Source organism: Camponotus vicinus, unplaced genomic scaffold, assembly GCF_025532165.1.
Source record: "Camponotus vicinus isolate PSW18456_S1 unplaced genomic scaffold, iyCamVici1.0 SCAF_4, whole genome shotgun sequence".
Classification (NCBI taxonomy): Eukaryota; Metazoa; Arthropoda; class Insecta; order Hymenoptera; family Formicidae; genus Camponotus; species Camponotus vicinus.
In genome coordinates, this window is record NW_028141976.1 from 16,526,987 (window position 1) to 16,543,545 (window position 16,559).

The 16,559-nt window shown below is 33.5% G+C and overlaps 3 protein-coding genes across 3 annotated transcripts in view; 2 read left to right on the plus strand and 1 right to left on the minus strand.

Annotated features, from left to right (window-relative positions):
• Positions 1-16,559, minus strand: part of Ance-3 (angiotensin-converting enzyme Ance-3) — a 49,738-nt gene that overhangs the window by 13,290 nt on the left and 19,889 nt on the right. The window contains exon 11 of the mRNA XM_083095837.1: positions 404-544. Coding sequence (XP_082951963.1) covers positions 404-544 — 141 coding nt within the window. The remainder of the gene's footprint in view (positions 1-403; positions 545-16,559) is intronic.
• On the plus strand, positions 4,801-7,207 carry LOC145969685 (uncharacterized). The gene is made up of 2 exons (XM_083095839.1): positions 4,801-4,908; positions 5,615-7,207. The coding sequence occupies exons 1-2, from the start codon at positions 4,897-4,899 to the stop codon at positions 6,806-6,808; spliced, it is 1,206 nt and encodes a 401-aa protein (XP_082951965.1). The 5' UTR covers positions 4,801-4,896; the 3' UTR covers positions 6,809-7,207.
• LOC145969740 (uncharacterized) lies at positions 14,250-15,773 on the plus strand. The gene is made up of 2 exons (XM_083095942.1): positions 14,250-14,517; positions 14,830-15,773. Exons 1-2 carry the CDS (start codon positions 14,250-14,252, stop codon positions 15,771-15,773), a joined length of 1,212 nt encoding a protein of 403 aa, XP_082952068.1.

The window sequence follows — 16,559 nt, forward strand, 5'->3', positions numbered from 1 at the left end:
TTCCACATCGCACACCTTCGTATGACGTGTTGAACGTTGAAATATGAACGCAAAATAGTGGCGCAGCTTTTTCAACCGTAAAAATGTGACGCGATTTGCAAGCATGATATATGAAACGTTTGCTTTTCGCGTTTTCATTTTGCTCGAATGATCTTCAATAGAGCCGTCCGTGTTGGCTACGATCGATCTCGACGTTTGTAAGAAATGTGCTATTGCGAAAGTACACATAGTACACGTAGATTAAAAACTGATTATTAAAAGGCCGCTTTTACGCCTGCATTTCCGCTTCTGAACGGGCGTGTACGGCGGATTTTGCGCAAGACGTGGCGTAAAAGATGACGCAGAAACTTTCTGCTTATCCGGCTTAAGAGAATGGCGATTTATTTGATTTTTCAATACTCACCCCAAGATTCCGCCGGCCTCGGGGTTTCTGTAAAAATCGCATCTGTGCAGCGGTCTTCTTGGATTGTCAGGGTATCTCTGTCCCGCAGCTTGGCAGAGAGCGCGATACAGTTGGAATTGAAGGACGCCAGCCACGAAATTCCTGTAAAATATGAGAGAAAGCTAATTAGCTTATATCATGCCTCTTACTCTCGAAATATTTATAAGCGTTGGATCAACCTTATGTGGAATGAAATATTACAGTGTAGAGGTAATTTCGAAAAATGAAATCCATAATACAAAAATTTAGCGCTCATTTATTAAACCGATAATCTTGTTTTCTGTTGCACCTGACAGTTTATTTAGCCAATTAATTTTAAAATACATAATTTCGAAGCATTAACGGGTTAAATAATACACTAATAAAATAAGAGAAAATATAGCAAAAGATATCCATAAAAATCAAATTTGCAATTTTGATAACAATTATATAATTCATAAATTTATAAGACCTTAATTTTTTGTTACTTGTAAAGAGCAAAAGTAGCTGATGTATCTAGGTCACATTTAAAATGTCAATTTTCGTGAGTCTTGACCAGCCACCTGCAAGACTAGTGTTAACAGGGTTAGTGAAGTTACGGAGAATCTCGATCTCTATGGGATGAGTAACATGATGGAAGATAAAATACTCTCGCCTTCTTCGCGTAGAATAATATTAGCGTCAGGTGGCTAGAAAGAGAGAACGCTCGGCAATATACAGGTAAGTATGTTGCCGTTTCACTGAGAGTGAGACTCTTCAACGACCTTTACGTAATATCATCCAGGCGATCCTCCCGGAAATTATGGTATTACGCTTGGTCTCCCGACACATCTACTTTCCACGAACGATCTCCTCGCGCAGACCAGTCGTTTGAAAATATATACGAAAGTGTCGTAACACGCATGACATCTGAATATATATTACGACTTGCGTTACTAGCGAGCATTAGTCATGAGATCATCGACGAACTTAATAAAATCCACGATTTCCCAATTTAAACACGTTTCAGGAAAGAATCTAAAAGTACGCAAGCCATCCCGGATTTATCACTGTAGCGGTTCTATAATCGATTTTATAGCATATAGACATATAAATAGCTATATTAATTAGAATACTTCTGATAGTAATTATTATTATGCGTTAATTGAGGAATCTCACAAAACACCATTCCAAAATTATGAATAGGTTTTTGTAAACAACTGAATTCAAGATACGAATAATCTGACGAGGGATTGGAACATAAAATTCAGCATTAATTTTGTCGCATTGCGAAATTTGGCATAGTAAAATAATTATCTGCTTTCGCAATTGCAAACGTTTTGCTTAAATATTATCGATCGAACCTTTCTTGCTTAACGGGTGGGCGAACGCATCCAAATAGCGTAGCAGGAGAGTGAAATCAAGTTGTCATATTGGTATTCAAGGGGAAATAATCATATCGCGAGAAAACGATTGAATCAGGTTATACGGTTGAATAGAGTCGAGGTGAGACCTTCGCCTTGAATGACAGATATTGTGATAGCTTCGACTATTTTGATGTACTTTTTCATTAAGAAAGAGAAGATAATAAATAGCTTATAAGTAAAGATTTTATTAAAATTGATTGTTAAGTGAATTAATATCATAAAGTATTATTCATATCATAAAGTACGCACAAATACGATGTAAGGAGTTTGAAGTTTAAATAAAATTTGATGAAAGATTAAGGGAAAAAAGATAAATATGCGACAAGATAATTTTTATTAAATTTTTATACCTAGTGATCCCTTATATATATCATTATGCTTTATATTATCATTTATATATTATTTATATATTTTATATATTTTTAATTAAATCTTATAATATTTTATATATATCCTCTTAATACCTTAATTAAATATATAGATTCTATTAATTTTTCTACATTTTAGATACGCAAATTATTTAACTTTCTCTCATCATTGATTTTTTTTATTGATTTCAATTTATAATTTATAATTTATAATTATTAATTATCGATCATACTTTTATGTCAAATTATTAAATATATTTCCGAACATGAAAATTTTTTAATTTTCATTTGATTCAGCTTTCAAAAACTGTTTACTTGTCATTATTATATAAATTAAAACAAACAATTATATCTTTCGATTAAAGTAATAATTGTTTTTCTTTTTCTTTCTATCTCGTATTGCGAAACATATTAATATACTTTCGCCTATAAAAAACAAATTGTTGTGCATGCTGTGGATTTCTGCGAATACAATTCTTTCTCTAATATATATTTGCTGAGTAAAGTGATATAATACTAGACAGCACCGTCACGTAGGTGATCATGTTCCATATATAATGCGATGGTAAACATCGACATACTTGGCCACATGGGAGCGGAGGTGGAAAGCGGTACTTTACCGACTCTAGAGCGAGATTGTGATGTGGGACCGCATGTCCCTCGAAACGGAGCAATGCTACACCCACGAGATCGACGAGAGATAAATTCTAATGGCGTTGTCTTGCGCTGTTTGTGATGTATAGTATGTGTACGTACATATATATATCCATTACGTGGCACAGGAGACGTTGGTCGGGTTGGAGGTGAGGACGAAAACGGAACGGTAATAGCGAAAGGGAGAGGATAGATGATGACGTTGATCGCGCGCGATTCGCGTGACCGTTGCAGTCAATTGCTACGAAAAATAATGTATTAAACCTGAAACATGTTACACGTTGCGTCATGATCGGGCGTACAACAGTTTTTAGTCAAGGAAAAACAGAAAACGAAAGGAATTTTAATTTTCGAATTTAATTTTCTAAGTTAATCTTAAGTTTTTTGCAATCATTTGCCTAGTCTGTATAATTTAAAATCTTTATTTCTTTTTACATTATCAAAGCGAGTTTTCTTGGCTTTTACTCTAGTTCCAATTCTACAATTAATTAAATATCTTTTATTTCGAGAATTGTGAATAATAATATATAATACAACAAATCACGATTATTTAGCATCTGAGAAATCATTTTTCACAAAAATTTAAAAATAAAAAATTTAAAATTAAGGAGAAGCTACGTTTCTGCTATTCGGTAAGATGGAAAGTGAAAAATTTATAATTTAAAGACATGGAGAAGGTATTCAACATAATGTTGGAATATGCATTGAATGTTGAAATATGCATTCTTGTAGGAGGACACACAAAATTGTAGGGAAAGGTAAGAGAAATTGGTATAATTTACTGACGGAGAAACTAGATTGGCATGTCAATGCTCTATCTAGATGCATATATGCACGCATAAACATGGCATATAATTTATTATAGATTAGTATTAGAAAAAAAGTGTCGTTAATGAAATTTAATGAAAATATATAATTCTGTGAAAACATATAATTCTGTAATATGTAATAATTCCCGGAATTGATGCGTGTAATGTATGTTAAAATATCGAATTTCATAAGACACTTCTTCGATTGCATTTCAACGATTGCAAGTCAATCCGATTGCAAGTCAATCCCTCTGTAGGTGGGGTTTTCCCGACTTCCGTTGGCGAAGCATTTCTACTTCTTCAAGGAAATACCTACGGGACGTATACAGTAAAAGTTTAAACACATTTTAACTACATCTCGAAACGGAGTAATGGCGAACAATGTACGTTTACGAAATGTCGTCAGAGAGCACACATTCGACAGAGCACCAAAAATTTAACTTTCAACAATTTCGTAAAATTTCATTTAACTTGTATATTAAGTTATAAATCTTTCCCGAGGTGGGGAACTGACACGCGCCGAATGACAGCCGACAACAGTCACCGTGAGTGATATATGTCACGTTTTAATCGCACGATTACTAACGATATTCGCATCGGCTGACAGATTTGCCGGCAGGCGAATCTGTTCGATGCAAACTCTCGTGAAACGTTACGTACGAAGAGGCAGGTTTTTTAACATACTGTCAATCTAAGTTCACCCAAACTGGAAAGGCACGCGGATACGATCGATGTCTCGTCGACGGCTTCCGATACTAACATAAGGAACGTTACGATGGCCAATCGGTATGTCATCGTTTCTCAGAGAAAGTATCATATAAAACTAAAGCGCAGTCGAGATACCTGCGAAGACATGTGAGGAAAAAAAATCAGGCATCGCGAGCACAAGCATTTGACGAAGAGGAAAGAGAACGAGATCCGTTCGTTGAAAAAAGAGAGTTTGTTCTTCGCGACGCGCGTACCCGCACGTGCGTACGTGCGGATGTAAGTATAGGGAAGTTGAAGAGGGGGAGTAAGGTGTCTGTCCCAAAGGGGAGTGGTGATCGCTCGCACGGTAGGACCGTCATCGTCATAGTTGAACAAAGAGGTATAACGTGGGGGTACATGACTTGGGGCCCCGGACCCGACGGGCCCCGGGTGGCGAAGGCGAAAGTGTGCTGCGTATATAAGGCCAAGAACCGACGGCAATCAGCATCCAGTTCACTCCTGGACGCACCCGGAACATCGCGAGAGCAAAAATGAGAATCCTGGTACGTCCTCCATCGTAGCTGATTCGTTTGCAACTTTTCGTCCTAGTGTTGCATTATCGGAAAGCGAGAAACGTCGGTGAATCGTGTATCGAGGAGGCTCAGATAGATAATAATATCTACGACAAGTGAATCGAAAATAACCGGGGTTGTGGATCGTTCGAGAGAGATTAAACACGTGCATAGATTCGGCTCGTAAATCATGCATTAAAGAATCCCGATTACGAGAACAAGTTGTACGCGGAGTGTATTTCTAAACGAACATTCCGCATAGCATTATCGGATAATTACGCGACTTGAATAGTTTCACTTTATCGCAGAATGAACGATCGTCTTCGTATCTATTGCGCTTTCTTGATCACGACATTTCGATTCTGAATTTTTGCTAAAATTCTAAAGAATTTTTATTACATCGTGTAGTGATGTATGTGTATTTAATCTTAAATTAGAATAGATTTTTTGAACGTAAACAAAATTAATACATCTCGCTACAAATCTTTACGTATCGAGTTGATACGAAAAATAGCATGTGTTATTAGTAGAAACGCTTACACTTGCGGATTTAATACTTTGAATAAATTTTTTAATACATGTACATCCTTCGAAAGCTTGTTTTCCTATTGATTGGATGCTTCATAATTTATATATATAGCAATCGAGATACCACTTAATCAGAACATAATGAGAAATAATATTGCATATTTTCTAGATTTGCGTGGCAGTTGCCGCCCTCGTGGTTACGACAGTATTGTCGGAGGAGACCGCGAAAGTCGAGAAGTCGGTGGAAGCGAAGTCCGGAGGCGAGAAGAAGCAAGAGAAGCGCGGCCTGTTAGGTCTTGGTTATGGTTACAGCTATGATGGTGGATACGATATCGGATCTGGTGGACACGTCGGCCTCGATGTAGGCGGTGGATATGGTGGATACGGCGGTGGATATGGTGGATACAGCGGTGGATATACCAGCGGTGGATACGGCGGTGGATACGGCGGTGGATACAGCGGTGGATACGGCGGTGGATATGGTCACGATCACATAAAGACCGTGACCGTAGTGAAGAACGTCGCCGTGCCATACCCCGTGGAGAAACATGTACCCTATCCGGTAGAGAAGCCCGTACCGGTTCCCGTCAAAGTGCCCGTACCGCAACCGTACCCAGTCGAGAAACAGGTGCCTTATCCCGTCAAGGTCTTCGTGAAGGTGCCCGTTCACGTACCCCAGCCGTATCCGGTAGAGAAGAAGGTTCCCTACCCAGTTCACGTACCGGTCGATCGCCCTGTCCCGGTCAAGGTTTTGGTACCGCAACCTTATCCCGTAGAGAAACACATTCCTTACCCGGTAAAAGTACCAGTACCGCAGCCGTATCCCGTCGAGAAACCAGTCCCGGTACCAGTGAAAGTTCCGGTTCACGTACCTCAACCTTACCCGGTCGAGAAGCTTGTACCTTATCCAGTCAAAGTCCCAGTCGATCGTCCCATTCACATCCCAGTTCCCAAGCCCTACCCCGTGCACATTGAAAAGCATGTACCTTATCCAGTCGAAAAGCCAGTACCTTACCCCGTGAAGGTCCCAGTTGACAGGCCGTACCCCGTCCCAGTCGAGAGACCCGTGCCAGTCGCGGTTAAGGTGCCAGTACCGCAACCGTATCCAGTCGAAAAACCAGTGCCTTATCCGGTCGAGAGACCTGTGCCGGTAGCAGTCAAGGTCCCGGTCGACAGACCGTATCCCGTTCATGTCGAGAAGCCCGTACCTTATGCGGTAGAGAAGCCCGTGCCTTACCCGGTTAAAGTGCCGGTAGCTGTACCGGTGCATCACGAACACCACGGACACGAGGGCTACATCTCCGGTGGATACGAGGGTGGCGATATAAGCTACGGTGGCTACGGTGGTTACGGTCATCACTAATGTCACAATTCCCGATTGGTCATCTGTCGTCGTTGCACAAAAAACTCTCCACCGCGCACGATGACGGATAACCGCGAGGATCTTGTCTTAGAATATGAAGAACCGATTCGAAACGTTGCCGTGCGGCGCGGCGATATCCGCCACTTTGTACCTGGATCGGATCGGAGACGATCTCCGGTAAACGATCGCGTACTCCGATTCCAATGATAATCGCAACGAAAGCGCGGCACGGCGACGTGTGCCAGTTAGGAAGAACGAATGACCAATAGGAATGTACTCGTCTTTAGCGATCTTCGCTCGAGAGCAGCTCGCTTATCTTACTTTTGTACCGATAATAGCAAAGTATGTATTTTTTTACAGAAAATGAAATAAATATTATTGTAAAGTAGTTATATATAAGACTATATAACTTCTGTAACTGATTTATTTATTTACCCTAATTCCCATATAATTTCCTTCTTATCAAAAAGATTAGTAAAGATGTTAAAAGAAATAAAAAATTGATGAAAATGAACATGTCCAAAATGTATTCAACGATTACTGAATTTATGACTGAAAATAGAAAAATGATAAAACATATTCTAATGCTACAAGAAAGCATAGTATATAAAGTAATATATTATATAGATATAATAAGAGAAGTTTTTAAATAAAAAACATTACAAAATTAGCAAAAGCAACAGTATGAAAAAACAAGTGTGACTCAATATATATTTTATATAAATAATATTAAATAATATATAAAATGATGTTTAATGAATATGTATATTAAAACATTATTTTATACTGAAAATTTGCAAAAACAAATCAGAAAAAGCTACACACATTGTTGAGAGATTAATATCAATTCTTTTTAAATTATCTTAAGTTATATTCTTCATAACGATCCTATATTCGTCGATAAATGTCTTACATAAATGTCCTATATTCGTCGATAAATGTCTCTGTATTCTATTAATAATATGAAATTGCAGCTTAAATATTTAAATCATCAACTCAGTTTCCGCCGTCAATTCCGCGATATTATCAAATTAATATAATCTAATTATACTTATATCATTATTATTTCCTTACAATTTTAATTTTTAATAGATATAATCGAAAATTATTTAGAAATGATTTATTTAAAAAAAGATAAATTTTTCTAATACTTATAAAGATGATATTTTATCAAAGATCTATCCTTTTTTTAAAATATGTATGATGTTTTATTTTTTGTTCCATTAAAATAATATTTTTCTTAAATTTCTTACTTTTCCACATCTCTTAAAATTCTTTATATTATTAACCACTAAATTTTCTTACGTAAATTATTAGCAATTAAATTGTGTATGTATGTACACATGTATACGCGTATAAATGTAAGAAAATTAAGTATTGATCCGTGCATCATGAAACTCTGAAGCAAACATATATTGATGTAATATGATACATTCAATATACATGTAATTAAGTTTATTACTTTGACCTTCATTATCGTATATTTACATTCCCTCAGGAAATATCAAAATTTGATTAAATTCCCATAGTGATCTTCGTAGAAAAGTTGTGTAATTTAATCCATACCAAATACCTTAATTAAATTAATATAACGAAGCTAACAATAAGTAGGTAAGAGTTCTCACAAAGTTAGCGTTCAGCGGAAATTTATGATATAATAAGATAAAATAAGATGTTATCCACATCTTGCACGACACGTGTGTATGCAAATTTCCACGATTTTAATTAATATCGATTGCATGATCTTTCGGATGAAATTTCCGTATTTTCTCAATGTCGAAAATATTACAAAGTATAGGCTAAATATGTACGAATAAATGATAGACAACTAACAAATTTATATTTACTTAATTATTATCTTTGTTTATATTTTTTGTCTATACTTTTATGTATTTGTATTTCATTTTGGAAAATTATGAAAAAAAAAGAGAGACGAAGATTTTAATTTATATAGAAATTTGAGAAAAACTTTCTGTGGCTTGCATGATGCAAAAGAAGCAATGGGTACCTCTTCATATCGTTACATCGATTTATGCTAAACTGTCTTCGGGGATGCAATAAGATAAAAAATTCGCGCGCGAAATTGAGCTTTGATCAACTTCATTATTCCGTTGTTCGTGATTCAGTTTTGTCGGGGGTCCCCTGATATCTGCAGAGGTAAAGTGCATCCGCGACTAATTTCTTGCACGACCCACTTCGGCCGAAGCGGCTTTGCCACTTGACTCACGAACGACGACTTACGTGCTCGTCCGGATCACAGGAACGATTATGCAATCGTGCCATTAGCGCACGCGACGTCGAGGCTGAAAGTAAGAGTCTCCCCTTCGCCTCGCCGAGAAAGATCGTGCTGCCGTAAAGTCCACTTCCCCTTTCGTCCGTTTTCCACAGACCCGAAGCGGGTCTGTCCTTTCGCTTCCTTTATTTATCCCGCCGCACCTCTTCGCCTTGACTCGCGAAACTATTCCTTTTAAGACAATTACGCGGAACGAACACGATGTTTTGCATCCTTCGTTAAAAAATATTGCACTATAAAGATCTTAAGATCACGAACATCAGAGCGTAACGTGGGAAGGCTGATAGTTACTTAAATGTCATAGCTTCGATAGATTTTCAATTATTCGAGATTGAAAAATCTTGCTTTTTTTGGAGATAAATTATGGAACATCTCTCTCTTTTAATTTTAATAGATATTTAACTTGACATTTAATTAATGATAGAAAATTAGATTGTTAATGAATATTATGATATTTAAGATTGAAAAAAATAGCTCAAATTTCATTTAATTATGTCTGAATATATTCAATGAGAAATTATGAAATTTAATTTATTAGTTTATATTAGAAATTTTGCTTTTTTTTTAATAGTATCACATATCATATTAACAAAACTAATAATTTTTGCGATTGTCGACATTATTATGTTTATCCATTCATATATTTAATAATTTTGTTATGAAATCTTCTATTACTTAATTGCATTGGTGAGAGGAGCAAATTAGTTATTTGATATTTAATATAATATTCACTTTAATTTTTAAGCGAGTTGTCAATGCATATTTAAAGTGTTAAATGATACAATTAGAAATAAAGAAAGTTTTTAATTAGAATAAGGAAAATTTATATATATATGTATGATTGAAATATAATATATCTAATAGTCTCTCTTAACGAATAAATATCAATTCCTAATTTAAATTCTTTTAAGAGTATATTTTATTATTATAAAGGGGTATTTTTATATTATCTAGTAATTGAATTAATTCAAAAGGATTATTTAGAAAGGAAACGCAACTCTTTGTTTTTTAAAAAAGAAAAGAAACGGCACTTTTCTCAATTATTTTCAATGACAGTAACCGGTAAGGTAGTTTGATACTTTTACATTTGCTGCTTTAATAAAGATGTTCTAGCAAAGGATATTCTCTGTCTAAATGAAACAATTTCATTAAGTTACTAAATATTACAATATCTTCGATTATATTTTCTCCGAGCATTTTATGAGATCAAATTTTTTAAAATAAGCTAATGGTTATAAATACATTTCTTATTAATAGTACAAAAATTAATGTCAAAAAAATATAGTATTTTTATTCATTATTATAATCCTGAAATTTACCATATGCACTCATTGAAATATGATTCATTAAAATATTTTTAATATCTGTATATTTCTATCATCTGTTGATATATAATTGAAATTATTGCAGTTCGTAAAATTCACCTGAGGTATATATCGTGAGAGAAATACTCTCTATCAACCGTAGTTACTGCAGATCGTTACTATTTAAGCAGCAATCTATGTTCAAAATTAATAGACATTAAATTGCATTGTGTGAACGCATGATAAGTGAAAGTAATGACGCAAACGCATCCACTTTGCGCTCTTGGTGATTATGCATTTGATATTTGCAGAGGGGTAATTTATTGCAATTGCTATCGTGAATGATAATTTGCTGTAATTTTAAGCCTAGAATATATAAAGTAGGACTCTATCAGAGAGCACAATTTAAAATACATCGATGTTGCTTGCAAGATACCACATATCTTTCTTTTAAATTGCAAAATTCTTTTAAATGAATTTGAAAAAAGTTTAACTTTATGAAAAACATGCAACATGTATATTGTTATATATATGTATATATATTTATAATATAATCATGAATGATTGCATTTTAGTTTTTACTCATTGATTGTTATTATTGTACATTATTTTGATTATTGAATCTAATGTATTTTATCTTTGCGATATAAGAACTATATACATTCGTAATCGGTCATTATACGTGAAGTCGTGTTAGTATCCCAGAACTAAGCAGGCCGCAGCGACATAATTAGAAGATTAAATAACAGATACAATCTCTCAAAATAGTGTCGCTTCCTATTACTAGAACACATCGTCTTTCCTATCTTATGTGCGCAGAAAGCATGTATATCAACATAGCGATTTCGAGAAAGTGAAGGTAAAACCTATATATTAAAGATGTAAGAAAGTTTATGAGCATACAAAACACATAGTTAAGTTCCGTTATTATTAAGACGACATTAATTATGAAAACAAGTTTATGAACAAAGTCTATTAGTATTAATCTACAGATATCGCGCTTATTAATACGTTTAAACATTTGATTCACACATCTTCCTCTCACTTTTGAAAATAAATTGCTAACTTGCTAGTGGTGTGTGTTTATAAGCATAGATTTACATAGGTTTGAGAATTTAACCATAGTATATCAAACAATTATAATTAAAGGTATATTGAAAAAAGTTACGCGTAATTAATTACGCAAGATTAACTTTTTAATTAGCCAGCCATCCCATGTTTGAAAAATTATTATTATTATCGTAGCATTTGCTGTGTAATTTAAAATTCATATTCTAAATAAATATTTCAATAAATTATGCGCAGAGAATGTACCATCTCCTCATGTTTATCGCTCGATAAATCTCCCATTTATGTCATAATCTAGATATCCGGAAGCGTGAAGCAGCTTCAAAGCGTATCGCTCGCGCTTCCGCTCTCGACTTCCTCCTTCAACATACGTACAACGAATTCCCGTGAATATTCATTTAAAAGAATCTTAATACCGTCGTCACTGCAAGAAACCAACTGCATTCTCGCATTACAATGTTAACAAGTCATTTATTAGTGCAGCTTTTTTCACATCACGCTGCGTTTCTCTGCAGTCTATGCATCTTCGAAGACTCGTCCTATCAAACGATAAACTCTCTCCATGTTCGCGATCTATCTTGAAAAGGCACGAATCATTTTTCCCCGAGTAACGACGTGTAGATTGTACAGCTAATTACAGCCATGTGGTTGCTGTCGAGCGTTAAATATTTGACACGCAAACACGTTGAAAAATAATAATGAAGATCGGTGATCCACAATTAAGATCGCGTGCAGATCGCAAAATTCATGCAAAACGATGTGAAGCAATGCGATCATTATTTTCTCCTTGCGATGGTGAAAAAATTGGAAAATTTGTCTTACATTTATAAAATCGCACATTTCAAAATACATTTAAAATGCAAATTCAAATGCTTCACAACATATTATTATTGCTCCTTTAATATCTTTCATGAAAACATTTGATTTACGATATCATCTTGAATGAATCCAGATAAGAGATCGTCCTAAATAATGTGTCTACTTTTACTACAATCGCGTAGCTTAAGTGGTCTAATAAGCAAATTAATAATAGACGACAATTAAGAAATGGGTTGTATAATTTAATTAATGTCAATATATTATGTATAAACTTTTTCATATCATTCTTAAGTGTTAAAAAATTAAATATTAGTTCGTAATTATATAACTCAATATCGATGAAAATGTTTATGTAATTTAAAATTAATTAATGCACGTTCATTGTAATGCTAACGTTTACTTCGCTATCTGAATTAATCTCTGCGAAGTAATATGTAATCATGATTTATGGCAAAATGTCAAGTGGTCATTTTTTAACGATACCCGTAACTGGTTTTTCCATACAAGTTTCCGCATCGATGTGAAAAGGTCTTTGACATTTTTCTCTTTCTGTTCAGGACGTTATCTTGGCGAAGCAGCGATGCGTAACTGCAAATTCTAGTTTACTGGATTTAGGTTTATTTCCAAGTGACCGATTATGTTTCCGGTAATAGGCTCCGCCATGCGTTATAGTAAGAGTAGTATATAGACTTTAGCGATAAAAATAGAGATAATTGAAAGATGAATGAAAAATAATCGAGCTATTCTTATTAAATTTTCAGAAAATTGCTTCTATGGCATTCGACGATTTCACAGAAATTTTCTCTGTGAGTCTTATTTTTATATTTTGTTGTTATTATTTTCATTTCTTTTTTTTTAAATAATAGTAATTTTTATTATAATAATTCTATTATTTCTATTATTTTACGCAACAATGTTTACTATTGTTTCAAGATCATGGTTAAGAGAATCGATCCGAGAGAATGTCAAGATTCTATAAAAGAAGTGAACGATTTTCACTACCTTGAAACAATAAATATTACTCCTTTCACAAGTAAATCTATTAAAATCAGCGCATGCTAGTGTTTTCCCAGGTGATTTTTACCGTTTCAAAAAAGACAATTTCACTCACGCGAATAATAAGTAACGCGAAAGTGATTATCCCCTCTTGAAGAAGATATTGCGTGCGTCTCTAGATTAATAACTACAACGTATTCGTAGCAACCATATATATAAGATGGTAAAAGTATACAACTGATCTATTTACTCTTTACTCGAGCAAGAAGATTGAAGATTCCCAAGAGATTGTTCTATTATCTTGTTCAGGATGAGATATACGGTATGTTCTTATACCGTTGGAAACGTTAGTTTTTTGTGAATAAGTGTTGAAATTATGTCACATTGTGCAGAATTTTTCTTTCAAATAGTGTTTGTGTGTCAAATTCCTTTTAAAATAAAACCATAACGTTTTGTTAAAGTGTGATAGAAATTCTTTCATAAATCTGTTTTATTCTTTTTGCAATTTGTGATATTGTTTCTGTGATGTATTGAAATAACAGAATCTGCTATTTTATTAAAAAGAGCATATGTCAGAAAAGAAAGCTTTTCAAAATTAAATGAAAATGTTTGTTTCTATCAAATTTTTTTATTTTACAAACATTTTATCAATAAAGTAAAGTAGATGTTTTGATTACAATTTAATTTTGTCCTTTCAAACTTGATATAATAATTTCTTCGGAAAAAATAATTTTTTTTTATTTACGTAAATGAGATTCATATCTTCTCTTTTTTTAAAAAATAAATATATCAATTTGATTTATATTTTATTTAAACAATTAACATAAAATGTATTGTGGAAAAATATTATTTTTATTTTTACGCAAATTAAATTTTTACTCTTAGAAAAAGAAATAGGATGTAAGTTGTAAAAATATTTTTAAATAGTTTTATTTATTCTGCACCAAAACATGCAATAGATATGACATTATATGGGTTTTGCTACTTGCAGGAATACGCGATACTTTTATTATCACTCTTTGTGGCTATGGTGTCAACTTTTTCATTTCATGACAACTTTAATAAATACGTATACAAATACGATAATCTTCCTGCAGCACAACAAAAGTATCAAATTATGCCTTATCACATAAGGCACAATAGAATTAATATTGCAGAAGGAAACATTCACATAAATGATATACATAAGATACATAAGATCAAACTAGATCAATCAAAAGATAATGAACGTAAGTATTCTGATAGGCGTTTTTAATAAAGTTAATAATGTTAATAAAGTTAATAATGTAAGAACTGATACATTTGTTTATTTACATTACATATCTTTTAAATGTGATTTGATATTTAGCAATTAAATTTCGATAAACATAAAGATGATAAATACAGAATATTAAAAAAGTGGAAACGTTTTAATGCATTTATAAAATATTATTATTATAATTTTTTGTTTGAATTTATTTATTCAATATGCGTGTCTCGATAAATGGCATAATTAATTTTAAAGAAAACTAAATACAATTTATAAAAAAGGTTAATTTCAGTTTCAGAATCTCATGTTGTATATTTTGAAAATGGACCTAAAAATGAGTACGAATTGCCAAACAATTACGGTCATGAATCAAATGGTGGAGGAGATGAACAAAATATACACAATAATAAAGCACCAGATCATCATGTACACGAGAAGCATAAAACAGTAATGATTATAAAGAAAATCGCGGTACCGTACCCCGTAGAGAAAACTATCCGATATCCCGTGATTAAGAAAATATCGTATCCAGTTCAAGTGCCTGTCCCGCAGCCGTACGCGATTGAAAAAAAAATACCTTATCCCGTGAAGGTTCTCGTTAAAGTTCCCGTTAAAATTCCGCAACCAGTACCGGTCATCAAAAAAATCCCGTATCCGATTAAGGTACCAGTGGATCATCCCGTCCCAGTTAAGATATACGTACCAAAACCATATCCCATCGAGAAGAAGATACATTATGAAGTAAAGATCCCGGTACCAGATCCATTTCCCATAGAACGGAAGATACCAGTACCGGTGAAGGTACCGGTACATGTACCTCAACCGTATCCAGTCGAGAAAGTCGTTCATTATCCTGTGAAAATCGCGGTGGATAAACCGATACCGGTTCGAGTACCAAAGCCATATCCGGTCCCGATCGTGAAGCCAGTTCCGTATCCTGTTGAGAAACCGATTCCTGTACCGGTCAAAGTTCATGTAGAAAGGCCGGTCCCGGTGGACAAGCCAGTGTTGGTCAAGGTAAATGTTCCCGTACCAGCACTATATCCGGTCGAAAAAGAAGTACCGTATTTTGTAGACAAATTCGTACCAGTACCGGTGAAGATATCAGTGCACAGGCCTATACCGATTGACGTAAACAAAGCGGTTGATCACATCGAAAGACCTATTCCTTATCCGGTTAATATACCAGTCGAGGTGCCAATAAATGAACAGGTAGAGCATAGAAATGATACATGAAATACTAAACTCAAAGAATGTGGCCATTCTTGAAAATAAATTAAATAGATGTCAATAGATGTTAATAGAATTATAGCTGCTAGAGGCTTTGTTGATTAATTGATTAATTTTTACCAAATCCTGAATATATAATTTTGAAGATTGAGGATATATAACTGCCAAATTTTTAATACAAAATATAGAATTATAGTACAGAATATAGAACCAGAATATAGAACTTAGTATTTATTATTGATTTCTTGAAAAGAAATTTATTTACTTTATACGAATTTTTCTTTACTTGAATGTATGTGTACACAACTACATAAGATAATAAAATTATATACATTATCTTTTAAAATATTATTTTCCGTATTGTTGTTATAATACATTTTATTTATATAGTTACTGATGGAATTATTCTGATTATACATATTTATACATATTTTTTCCAAATATTGTAAACTATGAAAATAAATGATTGTTGTTGAAAATATTATAAAATATTATGAAATATTATTCTTCTAAGGAAATCTAATTACTATATAGATTCTAGATGCTATAGTATAGTATTCCAGATGCAAAACGGTTCAGTTAAAAAAATTTAATATAATTAAATTAACTTAACTTTTTTTTTTATCGCTGTCACTATTATAAAACAGTTTTATAACATATTATTATAAGCAATTAACACGTAAAGATGAAGGTAATTAAAAATAGGAACTGGTACTAAAATCTAATTGAATCAATATATATTAAATTAAATTAATTAATAATATATAGACAATTAACTTCTTAAGATATTTG

What these genes read in the sequence shown, in the direction of transcription:
- LOC145969740 (XM_083095942.1), top strand. Translation starts at nt 14,250, where the DNA reads ATGACATTATATGGGTTTTGCTACTTGCAGGAATACGCGATACTTTTA. An exon ending in TCAATCAAAAGATAATGAAC is followed by an intron (nt 14,518 to 14,829) that starts GTAAGTATTCTG and finishes GGTTAATTTCAG; the next exon opens with TTTCAGAATCTCATGTTGTA.